This window comes from Vespa crabro, chromosome 9 (assembly GCF_910589235.1).
Source record: "Vespa crabro chromosome 9, iyVesCrab1.2, whole genome shotgun sequence".
Lineage (NCBI taxonomy): Eukaryota > Metazoa > Arthropoda > Insecta > Hymenoptera > Vespidae > Vespa > Vespa crabro.
The window spans coordinates 5,618,004-5,634,527 of record NC_060963.1 but is presented as its reverse complement, the minus strand read 5'-3'; the positions used below and the strand labels follow the sequence as shown (position 1 = coordinate 5,634,527).

Genomic DNA, 16,524 nt, shown 5'->3' with positions numbered 1-16,524 from the left:
GAAAATAGCATCACCATGTTCCCGTTTCCCTACCATCCTCGGCGGAAGTCTTTCTTTTGCTTGACGAGAATAGAAGTCTCTAATTGCGGAAACCGTGGCACGCCAAAGAGTATCAGGGAATCCCGTCCTCCTAGTTTTACGTTCGAATCACTTTGAAAATGTTTGTATTTAGACGCTACTTTGTTACTATTAATCTTGCGCAAAGAGAAGGAACTTTTCTCAAAGAAAAGTAAACACGTTCTGCGGGATCGTACATGACATTTATGTGCAGCATTTTATTATCAAAATCAATCAAAATTTTTTAATATGATGCATTGAGAAAAGAAAATTAATTATTAGCTGTAGTGATTAAATTCATGGATTTAATCAATCGATTAAATTAATTATTATGTTGCTCGTTAAAATAAAAAAAAAAAAAAAAATAAAAATAAAAAAAAAATAATAAAAATCAAAAAAATCAAAATAATTGATCATCGATCAATTAGTTTTTAATCGATCTTCTAAAAATTCAAGTTTCAATAAATTTGTAGATAAAAATTTCAACCGTCTTAGTGATTGTTCAATTGAATTCTAATAAAAGTTAAGAAGTGGTTGCATCGAAATGAACTCAAGGCAAAGAAACGAATCGTCGAGGAAAGATCCCAAAAGGACGTTCTTGGCCTAGAAAACGAAAACTGTCGGCCGCGAAAATCGTATCGTTCGTTCTCGAAACAGTGCCAGATCGCGAAACATTTCGCACGAAAATATTTTCTCTAAGGATAATATGCTCGCGCCGATCTTTTGTCTTTGTCCATTACAATAGAATAATCGAAGGTGTCAAAAAATATGAATATAATGAATTTTAAAAATACCATCAATTGTATCAATCTCGAACGCATATTTTGTTATCTGTAAGTTTTTCATATAATTCTTCATTTAACCCTTTTTTGAAATAAATAAAATAAATTTAAGGAAAGACGTCGATCGTATTAATTACATACATACGTCATTTTACCTGACCTTTCGTTTCTTTTTTCAACTTGAACGAAATAAATATTAAGGGATGACGTCGATCGTATTAATTACATACATACGTCATTTTACCTGACCTTTCGTTTCTTTTTTCAACATGAAGAAAATAAATTTAAGGAATGACGTCGATCGTATTTAATACCGTGGATAATTTTTTTTCGGCATAAACAAAATAAATTTAAGGAATGACGTCGATCGTATTATCCCGACGTTTCGAGCATATGCATTCAAAATAATAATTCTTTTTTTTTTTTTTTTAACTTTTTTTTTCTTTCTTTCAAATTACTTATTTTATCGTGAACTTTCTATTCTTTGTTCATTTTTTCGACAGATCCAACTATTCTAATAAGACAGTAGAGTATTATTTAGGGTGTATTTCGCCGGCCTTAAGCGGTGCCAAGCCGACGCATAGACGACACGGAGTACGACGAAAATCGTTTCTACTCTCCGATGATTCGAAATTCGATCGCGCAGTACTAAACAAGCTGTTGTTCGTTAATGAGCGAGTTTAATTAGCTCCGTGCGTCTCATTAAAAAATTTCGTTTATGAAACGGTACCATGCGAGAATGTACCGTGTATTTAAAAAAAAAGATATCAATATTGTCTTGCGTTATATTATAACGATCCATATAACGCAATATTTTACGTGCGATTAAATATTTAAAAATTCAATAAAGATTTCCGTATTTTATTTAGTAAAATACGTAAAATTTTATGTGAACTATAACCTTTATAGAATTCTAAAGAAATTGGAATAACATTTAAATACGAGAGACTAGTTTAAAAGTGAAGTGAACGCCAGCCAAAAGTAGGGAAAGTGAGAGTGCGAGTGAAAGGAAGGAAGAGAATAGAGAGATAAACGTTTAAATAATAATAGTGGTGGAAGTGGTGTGGGGGGTTAGGGAGATAGAAGACACAGAAAAGAAAAGAAAGAAACGATCGAGAATAATTCGATCGTTCGAGATCGAAAAGCCGAATGTGGTGCAAACGACTGATCTGGATATTTCTTTGGCTTTGGACTGGTTGCGATGTTTGGCTTTAGCGATGAAGCGAGCTGAATGGCGAGCAGAGCGGAGTAAAGAGCCTTTGGGACAGCTGAACTCTCGGTAGACTGTCCTTAAAGCGATCGCTCTGCACGGCCATCTTGAATAAGATTTAATTTTAGATGACCGAGCTTTCTTCGTGGCTGCCGAAAGCCGAATGAGAGATACATATATATATTAAAGTTCGACAGATCGACATTGACGAGATAAAAAGAATAGATTAACGCTTCTTTTTTTGCGTTTGGATTGCGTATCTTTCTTTTCATTTTCTTGTTCTTCTTTTATCTATATATATATATATATATTTTTTTATTATTATTTAAGAAGAAACATCTCTCTTCCTTCTATCTTTATTATCCATCGTATTCGCGGACGTCACTTCTATTGCGATAAGAGAGACCATCGAGAAGAGAGACGTTTGAATTTAGCAGAAAAATAAACATGGCTACGGCAACGTCAATCTTGCCGAGTGCGTCGAACGGAGAAAAACTACACCACCTTGGAGATGGAGGAACGGCTTTCTCCGGTTTACGCAGAGCACTCTCCCAAGTTTCGATGCTTGTCCTTAAAGCCACGACTTCCGGAGAAGCTGCTTGGCGAGAAGAATTACTTAAGTACGCGAATCTAATTCGACGATACTCATTTCACGACTTTTTTTCTAAATTAAATATTTTCTTCGATCTTTGACAACAAATTAATGATAGTAATGATATCGAAAATTGTTAGAAACATCGATATAAAAAAATACAGTGGAAATAATTAAATACAGATTGACCGAAATAAATCTAAATTGTAGAATAAACTTTTTTTATATCATTCTTTTTTATTTTTTATTTTTCTTTATATTTTATATATATATATATATATATATATATATATATATATATATATATATATATATGAATGTGAATCGTTTGAGTAAGATGCAAATGTGCTGGATTAACATTTACAATCGATTTTATTGAAAACAAAAATTAAAGAAAAAGTAAAAAATAAAAGAAATGAATCATATGGAAAAAATTTTATTCTACAATTTTGATTTTTTTTTTTATTTAAGAAGGATCGCATACTTTTCAATTTTAACATAATTACTGGACTAAATCCTATATAAACATAAACATACATAGATAAAATTCGTTCATCAAGTTTTACACAGAATCCAAAGGGTTATGATAAAAAAAAAACCAGCACTTCTATAATTTTGTATAAATTTGCATAAATTTTATAATAAAGAATGATAAATTCTTTTTAAGGAAGCCTATTAGAATTAGAGAGAAAGAGAGAGAGAGAGAGCGAGAGAGAGAGAGAGAGAGAGAGGAGAGAGAGAAAGTGACCGAGTGAGTGAGACGGAAAGAATCGTCGATTTAACGAGCCAAGAAAGAAGACATAAAGTCGCGAAGTGAACATCCGTTTAATCTAGACCAGAGACGATCGCCGAGTTACAATCTCGCCCGACGGTTTATATCATTAGGTTTATTGCCACCGGTTATCATAATCGCCGACGATTTCTTGTCTCGTCCAGACGAACACGATTCGTCTCGATGAAGATAAAACGAAACGATCAGTATCTCTCTCGAAATTTTCGTGATAATAATTTCTTTAAAAACAATTTCGATTTAATTCAATCTTGCGACTTCTTACCGAAAATTATTTAAGCGATCGTTCATTATATATATAATATATATATATATATATATATATATATATATATATATCGTTCATTATTATCGTATATATATTGAATTTAAATTTATCATCCTGAATATCATATAATACAGAAAATAAAATTAGTTATAAAACGAATGATTTTTTTCTCTAGGTATCTTTTTTAAGTTACCAAGGCCATCGATGTCTTTTTAAACGAAGTCGCAAATTTCTGTTAATGCGATCTTGTACCTGATAACGAAACAAGGTCGGTTACCTTTAATAATGTTTGAATGTCATTGAAATAACAATAGAATAGTTGATGAGTTAACATTATTTTCGAAAAATATTCAACAGGAGAAAAGTTCGTAAATCATAATCGAAAAATCATTTTTTTTCTTTCTTTCTTTTTTTTTTCTTTTTTTTTAGATACTTAAATCTAATTGGACATTCAAGAGGGAAAAAAAAGAGGATTAATTTCTGTAATACCCTTCGATCATAGACATTAACTCATTATAAAGTAATAAATATAATTATGTAGAAAAGAATAATCGTGAAGATGACGAGTTCAAAGAAATCGAAGGCAAAGACACGAGAACCGCCTTTGATGTGCGATATGGAACCAGACTCCTTATTTCATAAACATACGTCGTCTCGTTGATCTCGATCGTCTAGACTCTAGCCTTTAAAGCTAGACTAACAACTTCGAAAAATACTCTTTCTTAACAGTGTTTTATTTCCAACGAATCTTACCGAGACACAGAGGCGCGACTTGTCTATTTATAATGATGCTCAAAATCTATTAATAAAGACTATCAAAAAATGTTAAAACAGTGGATTGACCTTCGACCGATGACGGTTCCTTCTTCAAAATTCAAACTTCACTATTAAATCTATTACATCGATTACCTTGATCCATATTGAATCTAACGTTATCACTTATTAAGAACGATCGAACCTATCATCCGATCCAAAAGAAATTGAATCATTGAGATCGTTAAAAGTAAATAGAAAATTTTTAATGAGATTTTTAATTTATAAATGCAATCAATTAAAATAATTAATTGAAACGATTTTTTACTTGCAAGTTTTAACGCGTCATTTATAATAAATCGTAGAACCTATGAATCATTAGGGGGAAGAAAAAAAAAAGTCGTGATTCGTTTCAATGACGATTCACTGGCAAGTTGCCGTTCGACGATTTCGTTGTAGCGCCGCATCTTTAAAGCATGGCCTAGACTAAGCGATAAATTAGAACCTAATATATTTTCAATGATATTATAGTTTTAAGCAGTAAAATAATCTCGTGTCTTAATAAAAACGTACGTTTTAGTCTCAGTTTGTTTTAATGCGAAAAAAAAAGAATAGAAAAAAAAAATAGAAAATAAAAAGAAATCAAAGAATTCGCTATTTCGTAGTTATCGATAAGATGTTTGTTTTACGTTCATAAATTATGACTATCAAGATCATCGAAATAGAAACGGAAGATAGCTTCTCAATTTCAGAAATAAACAGCGATGATCTCGTTTATACGAATAAAAAGCGTTTTATCTTTATACATTTTTACGAGTAGGTACGATGGAATCTCATTTATTTTGTTATTTATTTATTTATTTATTTTTTTATTTTCTTTTATTTTTTTTTTTTTTTAATGAAATAAGCCATATATCATAGTACAATAAATCATTTCAATTTTAGTTAATAGCTATTCTTATATATAGATATTATTTAAAGGATTCATTATTTAACGATTATTATAGATCGTTTTTATATATAGATCATAATTACTGTGTATTTTAATTTTTAAAAGCTAGTATAAAAAAAACTTTAATTAATGTAAATGAGATTTCATCCCAGTATATCATTTTTTTTTTATATTTTTTTTTTTTTATTTATTTTTATTTCTTCTTATTTTAGAAACAAATAAAAATAAACAAATAGAATTAAAAGTTTTTATTACAATTGAATATTGGATAAAAATTCATTTTTTCTTTGCAGTGGAAATAAGCAAATATTGAAACGAATTCGAATGAAAATTTGTAATGCGAATATCTTTATAATTTTGTAAAGAAGTATTTTTACTACATCATTTTCAAGTACTTTTCCTAATACTCTTTACTCATTCAAAGTAAACAAGCTTGCATATATTGATTTGATTTTTCTTTTTGCTTCTTTTTTTTTCCAAAGATACCGTCAAACCAGATTCAGTTCTAGGAGAGTACGTAAGAGAGTAGTGTTCAAGCATGGAGATTGCAACGTCGTACAAGGAAACGTTGCTAAACGTCGTCGTCGTTATTTGCAGGTGAATAATTATTATTTTTTTTTTTTTTTTATTATATAAATTAATCGAATTAACCATCGAAGTTAAGACTCATTCATAACGGGTTAACGATTTTTTTCTTTTTTTTTTTTTTTGTTGTTTTGTTTTGTTTTTTTTCAGGACATTTTCACCACTTTAGTCGACGCTCAATGGCGTTGGACGCTTCTCGTCTTTTCGATGAACTTTTTACTTTCTTGGCTCGGTTTTGCTCTGATTTGGTGGTTGATCGCATATAGCCACGGAGACCTTGATCCACGTAATTACAACTCGCCGAATTTTACATTTACTCCTTGCGTCCAAGATATACATAGTTTCACCAGCTGTTTCCTCTTTTCCGTCGAGACACAGCACACGATCGGGTAAACGCAATCACTCTTACTTCTATTCTCGTTCTTTCGTTTAGTACGAACATATGTTTTGTTTTTCTTTTGTTTCTCAACACGTATGAAATGTTATTTTTTTCTTTCTTTCTATCTATCCTTTCTTTCTTTCTTTCTTTCTTTTTTTTTCTTCTTTTTTTAGTTTAAAGCGATTATGCACGAATTATGAATCATTATTAATTATTAAAGCTCATAAAATTTTGCATGAATTTGTATAAACTTTCCAAGTAATAAAGTTTTTGTTCGATTTAAAAATAATAATTAAACGATAATATTATTATCTTTATATAATATTAATATAATAACAAAAATTTAAGTACCACTGTTTTATATTATGTGTTTCAGTTTATGTACACGTTAATGATATATTATTCAGATGGAAAGTTAATTAATTTTTTTTTTCTTTTTAATTAAATATACCTTGATATTTCTCTAGCTAAAATTATATTAAGATCAAAGTTCAATAGTTCAAAGAGAAAAGAAATGAATTCGTATGTTAATATTGTATAATGATGCAGGTATGGCTCCAAGCATACGACGGATGAGTGTCCAGAGGCGATATTCGTCATGTGTATACAATCGATGACAGGAGTGATCCTGCAAGCCTTTATGGTCGGCATAGTATTCGCGAAGTTGTCTCGACCGAAAAAAAGAACGCAGACCCTTCTTTTTTCGAGGAACGCCGTAATATGTCAAAGAGACGGGCAATCGTGTTTGATGTTTCGCGTCGGAGATATGAGAAAAAGTCATATCATCGAGGCTCATGTCAGAGCACAAATGATCAAAAGAAAGGTAAGTAGTTTTCTTATCTTGTGTTAACAAATGCATATAGCTGAACAATTAAATATAATGATCATAAAAATATTTGAAGGTTACTTGATATTGAATAACTTATTTTAAACTCAGAGAACTAAGAAAAAAAAAAAAAGAAAAAAAAATGCATTGTCATATGAACAACAAGTAATATAAAATTAACTTTAGTATCAATTAAGTTGTTTATAAAGAGTTAATTGTAAAAAACAAATATATATATATATATTTTTTTTTATATAAATTTTGTCATTTTATGCACATCCTATAAGCATGAACGATTTATTTTTATTAAAAAAAAAAAGAAAATTTTTATTTTACGTTCGATGGAAAATCTTTCAGGTGACGAGAGAGGGCGAGCTCTTACCGTTCTTTCAAACGGAATTAAAAGTCGGCGGTGACGGGGAGGAGGATAAGATATTTTTTATATGGCCGACAACGATAGTTCATAAGATCGATGAACATTCGCCACTTTATCATATCTCCGCAAGCGATATGCTAAGGGAACGTTTCGAGATTGTCGTTATTTTGGAAGGTAACAATTTTATATTCAATAGTACAAACAAATCTAATTTTAGTGCTATTATAACATTTTCAATTATGACATTGTAGGTGTGATCGAATCGACCGGTATGACGACACAAGCGAGAAGCTCTTATCTACCATCGGAAATTCTTTGGGGACATCGTTTCGAACACATTATCACGTTCCGTAAGGAAACCGGCGAATACGAGGTCAATTACAGTCTCTTTAATAACACTTACGAGGTCGATACTCCTCTCTGTTCTGCAGCCGATCTTGATCAAATCAGAGCAATGCATCGAGCTAAAGGAGGTAAACTGTTTTTTAAATTACTTTAACACAGAGCTAACGTTATGGATAATAAGGCTCATTTATATACAATCGTGCCGTGGCCGGTTCATGTCCCGGTTGGGTGCGCCGGATACGAATTGGTTACCATAGTTTTATAATGTAACAGTTTATACATCATCCATGGGGCCGTACATTCTCCGATCACATTTGCAAACGATATTTTTCCTATTTCCATGGAAAAGGCCCACAGCTGTAGCACGGATTTATATAAATGTGTCTGAACATATCTCGTTCGTATATGAGTTTATTAATTTTTAACAACGTATTCAGAAATTTTAGATACTATAATACCTGGATAATCTTCGATTGTATATGAATGTTTCGATACCGTTATATTATATAAATATTAATCGAATAATGTTCGGACACGAAATGGCCATGACGGCACAATTCTATCATAAAACCAGGATTCATGATCAATCTTAAAAACTTCATATGATGTATAATATCGAAAAAAAGGCTTTGAAAAAAAAACAATGCTTTCCATTTGGTTAGAGTTTATATCTCTATGACAAAGATGATAACAATCATTATATCTTATTGTTGACTTACAGTATTTAAATATTTACATTCTTTTTATAAGAAGATTACAAATACTTTCTGCCGAATAAATGAATTATTAAAGATGCATACATTCAAAAAGTCAATCCTTGGTTGCTATCTTCTCATACGATGACAACGATTTCTACTTTATCGATGGTGGTATAAGTAGAAATCGTTACTAATTGTTATTAATTTTCTGACAATGGAAACATCCTAAGAAGACAAAAACTGATCGAAAATGACTTATTTTCTTTTTTTTTTTTTCTTTTTTTTTTATATGTATATATCATGATACTATTTTATTCGATAAAAAATTCACAGATAAATTGTTTTAATTGTCCGATCTTGACAAGTAAAACGATAATGTTAAAATAAAAAAAGAGTATGTTACGAGCGAAATAAATTCAAAATTAAAATAAATACAAAAAGATTTCGATGCTGGATTACAATTATCTGATGACTTATATTGTTTAAAATTTAATCGAGATTACTTCAAACGAATATTAAACAATCCCATCGAAGGAAAATTGATTATTGTTTCGTCGCAGAACGTGTGAGTTCAGGTGCATTTCCATATCACGACGTCTCGAGCAGTTCTCTGACTACAAGTTCCGGTTCGAGTTTGGCCTCTTCTCTCGGTGGTCTTCACATGCATGCACCTCCGTTGACTCCACCGACTCCGATTCCGGTTATGATCACTGGTCCTGACGGCACCTTGAGACGAGAAAGCGTAAACAGTATTCAAGTTGAACCAAGACAACCAATATTTTATACTCCCGACGAGGTGAGTTTCTTGTCTCTGTTTCCTTACAAATATGAAGAAAAAAAATTTTATGCTTACAAACGATTTTTACAGTCGATCGATAACGAGTTTGCTTGCGGTGCTACACCCGTAAGTCCGGAGGAATCAAAAGTGCAAGAGGAATATAATCGTGCCTTGGAGGACATCAATGCGACGCTTAGAAAAAATAGAAAACAACATAATTGCAAGGATGAGAAGAAGATTCATCGGGAAGGCTCAAAGAGTACTCTTGATTTGAAGAAAAGCGACTCGAGGATTAATATTGAAGGAATGAAAAGATCAACCTCACGTCCGACCATCGATCAATGTCAAGCTCGCAATAAAAAGTCATCCTCGAAGTCGACTTTGGATCCCGGGTAACGTACTGTTATAAACGCGTTCACTATACTTAAACGTAATGGTTAATTAACTCTTATAAGCGAGTTTGATAAATTCATATTTGAAATAAACAAATAAAAAAAAAACAAAAACATAAGATTATGATAGGATGATATCTAGTCGGAGGAAAATAAAGAAAAAGAAAAAAAAAAATATATATATATATATATATATATATATATATATATATATACATATAGTGACTTATGTAACAAAGTAGTACGTATTTAACGATAAAAATTATATATAAAATTGTTGACAAATATAAGTTGTTAATCATTTTTGATTTATCATTTAGACATAACAAATTTAGGGGCTCGCATGAATCTCTTCGTGATGCCATGCCGAGGAGATCGAGTTTGGGCGACAGTCACAAGGCTAAAGACATGCAAAAGAAGACGTGCTTTGTATTGGGAAACGAAGAGGAAACGAGAAGCGTCGAGATAACTATACCGACGATATCAAAGTCGTTGGGAGTTCCTCAGCGATTAGAAATCGTCGTTGACTCAGCGGAATCAAATCATCGCTTGGAACGAATGAATGCTTGCGAAGACGTCTAATTTACAGGTAAGTCTAATTATGATATATTTAAAAAAACGTTAAATTTTTTAAACGTGGAAAAAATATTTGCCATATTGTTTCGCATTAACAAAATAAATTTACGTTCTTTTATCTTGAAAATATAAAATTTACGATCTTAAATAATATTAACTTCGTAGTATAGTATCTCGCGTATTATAAAAGCACATGAAACGAGGGCGAACAAAGATCGCGTATTATTTCTTATCACATAATTATTTGACCCATTAAAAATATATCCAAATTTACGAGCTATCGGAATCGTCATCTAAATTGTTTCTAACTCGAATACAAAAGACATCATACCGAGAGATTCAGAATCGCTCATGCTGTTTGATTTCCTCCCATCTAGCCTGCATCCTTTTCTTATTATGATTTAAATCAGGGTTTTAATTTACATGAAAAATAGATAAAAATTACGTAATTATAATTTTATTCAAGAAAAAACGCGGGAGTCCTCGAAGCATCTATGCATATAAACAGACAGAAAGATAGACGCATTATTATCGTCGTGATAGTGTTTCATACTGACAGTGGTGCGCAAATAGTTTACTAATACCTGTGACTTCATTCTTTCTTTTTTCTTTTTTTTTCTTTTTTCAAATGATGAGAAATTCAACAGGAACCTTGCAAAATTTTGTTTAATACGATATAAAAATTGCGATACAATATTATTTTTGATAAATACATAAGAAAACGATTATGCATTTAAAGCGTTATTATAATTATGCATAAAAAAGATGATTGAAGAAAATTTTTCTCCTAATTATTAATTCATGAACTATATTGGAGTCGATTAAATGGGATCTCGAAAAAAAGAACATAGAGCTGAACGTATTCGTTGGGAATCATTCGGATCGTGGTAATTCGCGCGTTATGATGCAATAAGCACGTTCTACGATTGCGAGAAGGGCAGACGGATGAGTGGTGGTTTAAATGAATACGAAGAGTCGTGGATAGGTTAGACGACGACACGACAGGATGAGTTTAGTGGCGGGAAGTGCCCTCGTTATCGCGCCAGTCAATTGTTTAATCTCAGCTCCTCCTCCTCCTACGCTCGACGTTCTCGCCTTCCCTTCCCTCTTCTCACTCGTTTTACAACTTCGTTTTCTATCAACTGTTAGCTCTCGAGCGTGTGCATTACGAACCATGCCGAATCGAGCCGAGTAGAACCGAGATGATAATGAGAGTCGTCCATGACACCCCGCGAAACGCGATAAACTTAGCTATCGAGTTCCTTCGGCACGTAACCCCTTCTCCTTTCCTTTCCTTCTTTCCTTCATTCCTTCCTTCCTTCCTACCTTCCTTCGTTTCCTTTCTCTATCTTTCCTTGGGCTTACATTTAATTAGAATGTTAAAGCGAACAGTAATAGAGACAGGATTATCTCATGTTAAAATGACCCCTTTTTTTATGTATAACAACGAGCGAAAAAATATTCTCTTTTCTTTTCTTTTCTTTTCTTTTCTTTTTTTTTTCTTATTTCGTAATATTTCTTTTTTACTTTATAGTAATACAAGCTTCGAATAATTTTCTATTTTACACGAGCGCCTATTCTCTAAATCATCTTCGTATTTTCATCGATGTCGTTTACTCGTTTTATTTCGTTTCTAATAAATCAAGAATGATTGAATTTGTTATTAAAAAAATTAAGTTTTGTAATGCATCGTGTTATCAAATATACATTAAAGTTGATACATTACTTAAATAAGAAATTATTAAAGATAAAATATTATTATTCTTGGAAAATGTCGTTTTTATTTTCTTCGAAATAATATTTTCATTATAAATAATAATCTATTATTTCTCATTATTTATTCAAGTAAAAAGTCTACAACTATTGCTGTTTGATGTTAACAAGCATAATGTGTCAAGTTTTACTTTATCAAATATCACATATCTGTAAAATTTCTACTTTGTTCTAACGAACAGAGAACGCTACGATATCCAGGTCAAATTTCATCTCACGATTCTCGAAATCACGAGAGCTGCTTGGTTGGCTCGACCTTTCGAGAATGAGGCCATAAATGTCGCGATTGTCATGCTAATTGTAAACCTTGGAGAATGAAATTCCATCGACACCATCGGTTACCCTATGGGAATTGTAGATTATATTACTCGAATGTATATACAATGTATGTATCTACCGTGTGTCCTTTAAGTCGAGTCAGACTCGATGTAAAAACACAAAGATACAAAAATCTTATTGACGTATTATAATTAATTAATAATTAACGCGTTTTTACAATTTAATCGCTACTTTATACTTATCGTCTATAAATCAATTCTTTTATGTGTCTCTAAAAAAAAAAAAAAAAGAAAGAGAGATTATATTATGTGAAACTTATGGTGTAACACTATACTATACCCTAGGTATAATTTATACATAACACAGGCATTAACGTTTGAATACAAAGCGACAATTCATATTATAGAAGAGGGGCTTGGGTGGGAGGACTGTAAAAAATGAAATAATAAAACATTAAAAGTATAGATAGATAGATGTACGTGCGACTAGAAAGTTAAATGACATTATTAAATGATTAAGTTAAACGAATCTTCAACAATTTTCTCTTCACAATCGTGTACGCTTGGAAGCAGACATTGTTTTACACGACAATAGAGAGCAAAGTTGATACTCGAGGATCACGAAACTAAGTATAAGCATATCGCTTAGCAAAAGTAACGTAACGTAACGTATCGTAACTTACTCATTCATTTTTTTTTTCCTTCTCCAAGCACGTTCTCGCTCTGATAGGTCGGTTATTCCGTACCTGTCACCTGAGAGACACTCTATGCCTACCTATCTACCTCCCGTCCTGCCGTGCCCTACTCTACCCTACCCTATCCTAGCCTGGCCTGCCCTGTCTCGTCCCGTCACGTCCCGTCACGTCTCGTAGTAAAACGTTTTAACAATAATAAAAATATATTTGAAAGAATGTATCTCGAAATTTTATCATTAATAGCCATAATTCACGATCGAACGAATGATCGTCGTCAAACGAAGAGACTCGCATAACTTCAAGGAAATAATACTCGACGATTAAACAACGAATAATCAATATTCCCGGAAAGGATTGAATGGATACTTCGGTTAAAAAAAAAAAAAAAAAAAAAAAAAAAAAGAGAGAGAAAGATCGAAAAATCCTTTAGCACTTATCCTTTTCATCCCACTCGTCGATTATTCGCACGCTATGACTAATATACTCGGAATAACCGGAAACCGGACGTTTCGTGGGGGAATTGAAGAGACGAGATGGAGATGATTCTTGCCTTCTCCTTTCGAAACTTTTTCTCTCTCTCTCTCTCTCTCTCTCTCTCTCTATTTTTCTCTCTATCTCTATCTCTCTATTTCTCTCTCTCTCGCTTCGAAATTTTTTTTTTTTAATTAATTTAATTTAATTTAATTTAATTTAATTTAATTTAATTTAATTTTTGTATTATATTATATTATATTATATTATATTATATTTTTCTCTCGTAAATCTTTACATTTCGAATTATATTACAATAAAAACGACGAACTCTCGCGTAACGCGCGTCTCTCGGTATATCCTTCGTAAATGCGCGTAAAACGGCACCGCATTATCTGCACTTCTCGTGGCAACTAGCAAACGAGAGTAACATCGGTAATTACTCGTCTGAATCATCATCATCGTTTAATTGACTGAAATTAAAGTTGTAACGAAAGAAAAACAACGTCGTTGATCGACGTCATTGATCTCTTTGAAATGATAAAATCATTGGTCTTTTTTTAAGCAGAGATTCATTTCGATATATCGTTTCGTAATTTAACGATATAATTATCATGAATGAAAGAAAGAGAGAAAAGATATACGTCTATTTAAATACTGAAAGATCTAAAAAATAACAACAATATATATATATATATATATATATATATATATATATATAATATATATTATATATATATATCTGTACGAACTGTGTCAAAAATCTAATTTCTTATTTTATACGTCAAAAAGTCAAGGAACAAAAAAATAGTAAACGTATGTTCTCTGTCTTATTTAGGATCTTCTTATTAATCAATATTTTTATCGTTTTTTTTAAACGTAGTTTAATTATTTTCATTCATTTACATTTGTTCCTTCAATTTTATCGAATTTTCGGATTTCGAGTATATCAGATTTAAAATCATCTAATCATTCGAATTAATTGGAAGTGACTTTATTGCTACTTTTGTTTTTAATATAGCAAATTATATATTACGCATTGCAATTACAGTAGAAGACGTTAAACAATATGATATTTTTTATATTCAGGTAGCAATAATGTTAAATGTATTGAAATTAACGTTAAATGGAGAGAGAGAGAGAGAGAGAGAGAGAGAGAGAGAGAGAGAGAGAGAGAGAGAGAGAGAGAGAGAGAGAAAATAACTAGTAAAAAGACAAAAGCGGAGCTCAACAAACAATCCACCTATCTAGAAGTATTCTAAGTGATGATCAAGCAAATGACACATATCCCGAGAACACCCGATTGGCATAGGAATTTAGAAAGGACGAAAACGAAGCTATCCGATTGTGGAAGGTTGGAAAGTGAACCATGAACGTCGTTTATTTAAATACTTACGAGAGAGTATCAAAAACGAGTCCGCGTTTTTTGCCATTTGATTTGCGTCTTCGCTCGTTCGACTTGAAAGTAATAACGCGAATAATTACGTAAACAAAAAAAAGAAAAAAAGAATAAACAAAGAGAAAAGGAAAAGAAAAAGAAAAAAGGCGCAAATTTCATTCCATATTGTCTAATAATTATCGTCTATATGTTAGCCAAGTAAAAAATATTCCCGAAAGAAAGAGATTTTTTGTAGAATGAAAATGTGAAAACATTCTTGTTCATACGACGAGGATCGTAGTTAAAATGTCACCATTCGTTTTTCTAAATCTCCTATCTTTCTCGGCATAATTACTTATCATCATAAAGTATGTTCTCCTCTGTTAGTACTTAATAATATACGGGTGATACCTATATACTTAAAAGAAAGACCGTCACGAATGTATGTACCGTGGCAAATCGATCTTTTATACTAATCATTGTCATACGCATAGGTACTAGATCGTTAAAGTATTCGAACATACTTTCTTAATATAATAACATATTTTGTTGTTTGTTGTTTTCTTTTTTTTTTTGTTTTTTTTTTTTATAACGCACCACGACAAAATTACTTTTTTTTTCTTTTTTTTTTTAAATAATGAATCCATAGTAATACCACTGTGCAATATAAATAATTATCTCGAGATTAAATAACATCGTACGACTATATATAAATCAATTATATAAATCTCTTATGTACTACCATGTAACACGATTATTCCACTTCTTACGATACTTTGTAATGACGTGCATCGAGAGTGGTCAGAATCATCGTTTACAAGATCTGATCGAGAGTTAAGGTGACTAAGTGTCAATGGCACGATATGTCAATAGGAAAAAGAGACATTATCATAGATTATTTTATTTATAATGTATAACGTGATAAAATCGATGATAGGAATCAATCGTAAAAAAAAACTTCCAAGAAGTTTTACATTTTTATGACCGCCTCTCTTTCTCTCCCTCTCTCTTTCTCTCTCTCTCCCTTTCTCTCTTGCAAGGACGTCAAACTTATAGAAAACAACCGACCAAAAGGCCGAGACAGATCGGTGATCTTCGGCAAGAAAAGAGTCAACGCGTTCAACGATGATGGGAATGAGAAGAAGGAGTAGGAAACCAAAGTAGAAGGAGAAGAAGGTTGAAGAGTAGAGGAGGGAATAGAGAGAGAAGACTAAGAGAAAGGAGAAGGGATAAAGGCGGGTGTAAAAGGTGCCGGTTGACGTCACTGGACAGGCTCGCTCGTTTCATTCGTCGTATGTACCTATTACATTCGCTTAGCAAAAGCGTTCGCAGTTTCGCGACGTTTCGTCGACGTCGTCGTCGTCGACGCGGCGAACGCGCGAGACCAGTGTGTCTCGATTCGTTTCAAAACAAAATTCTACGATTCAAATTCGAAAATATACGTGAGAAAAAAAGAGAAAGAGAGAGAGAGAGAGAGAAAAAGAGAGAGAGAGAGAAGAACTCAGTCTAAAAGATCGAGCAAGTGGCGGGACATTTAAAATTTAAATTCACTCGAGCGACATCTACGAGA

The 16,524-nt window shown here is 32.0% G+C and overlaps 1 protein-coding gene across 3 annotated transcripts in view; it reads left to right on the top strand.

Moving 5' to 3' along the window:
• The window catches only part of LOC124426661 (inward rectifier potassium channel 2-like), a 39,033-nt gene that overhangs the window by 5,450 nt on the left and 17,059 nt on the right, over positions 1 to 16,524 (top strand). For 2 of the 3 annotated variants that reach the window (XM_046968631.1, XM_046968630.1), the window contains exons 2-9: positions 5,887 to 6,001; positions 6,140 to 6,378; positions 6,918 to 7,191; positions 7,552 to 7,744; positions 7,822 to 8,043; positions 9,174 to 9,409; positions 9,482 to 9,783; positions 10,104 to 10,372. In XM_046968631.1, the coding sequence (XP_046824587.1) occupies positions 5,887 to 6,001; positions 6,140 to 6,378; positions 6,918 to 7,191; positions 7,552 to 7,744; positions 7,822 to 8,043; positions 9,174 to 9,409; positions 9,482 to 9,783; positions 10,104 to 10,365 (1,843 nt within the window). In that variant the 3' untranslated portion in view covers positions 10,366 to 10,372. Of the gene's footprint in view, positions 1 to 1,480; positions 2,119 to 2,379; positions 2,670 to 5,886; positions 6,002 to 6,139; positions 6,379 to 6,917; positions 7,192 to 7,551; positions 7,745 to 7,821; positions 8,044 to 9,173; positions 9,410 to 9,481; positions 9,784 to 10,103; positions 10,373 to 16,524 lie in introns of those variants that run through there. The other variant, XM_046968632.1, reaches the window with a different exon arrangement.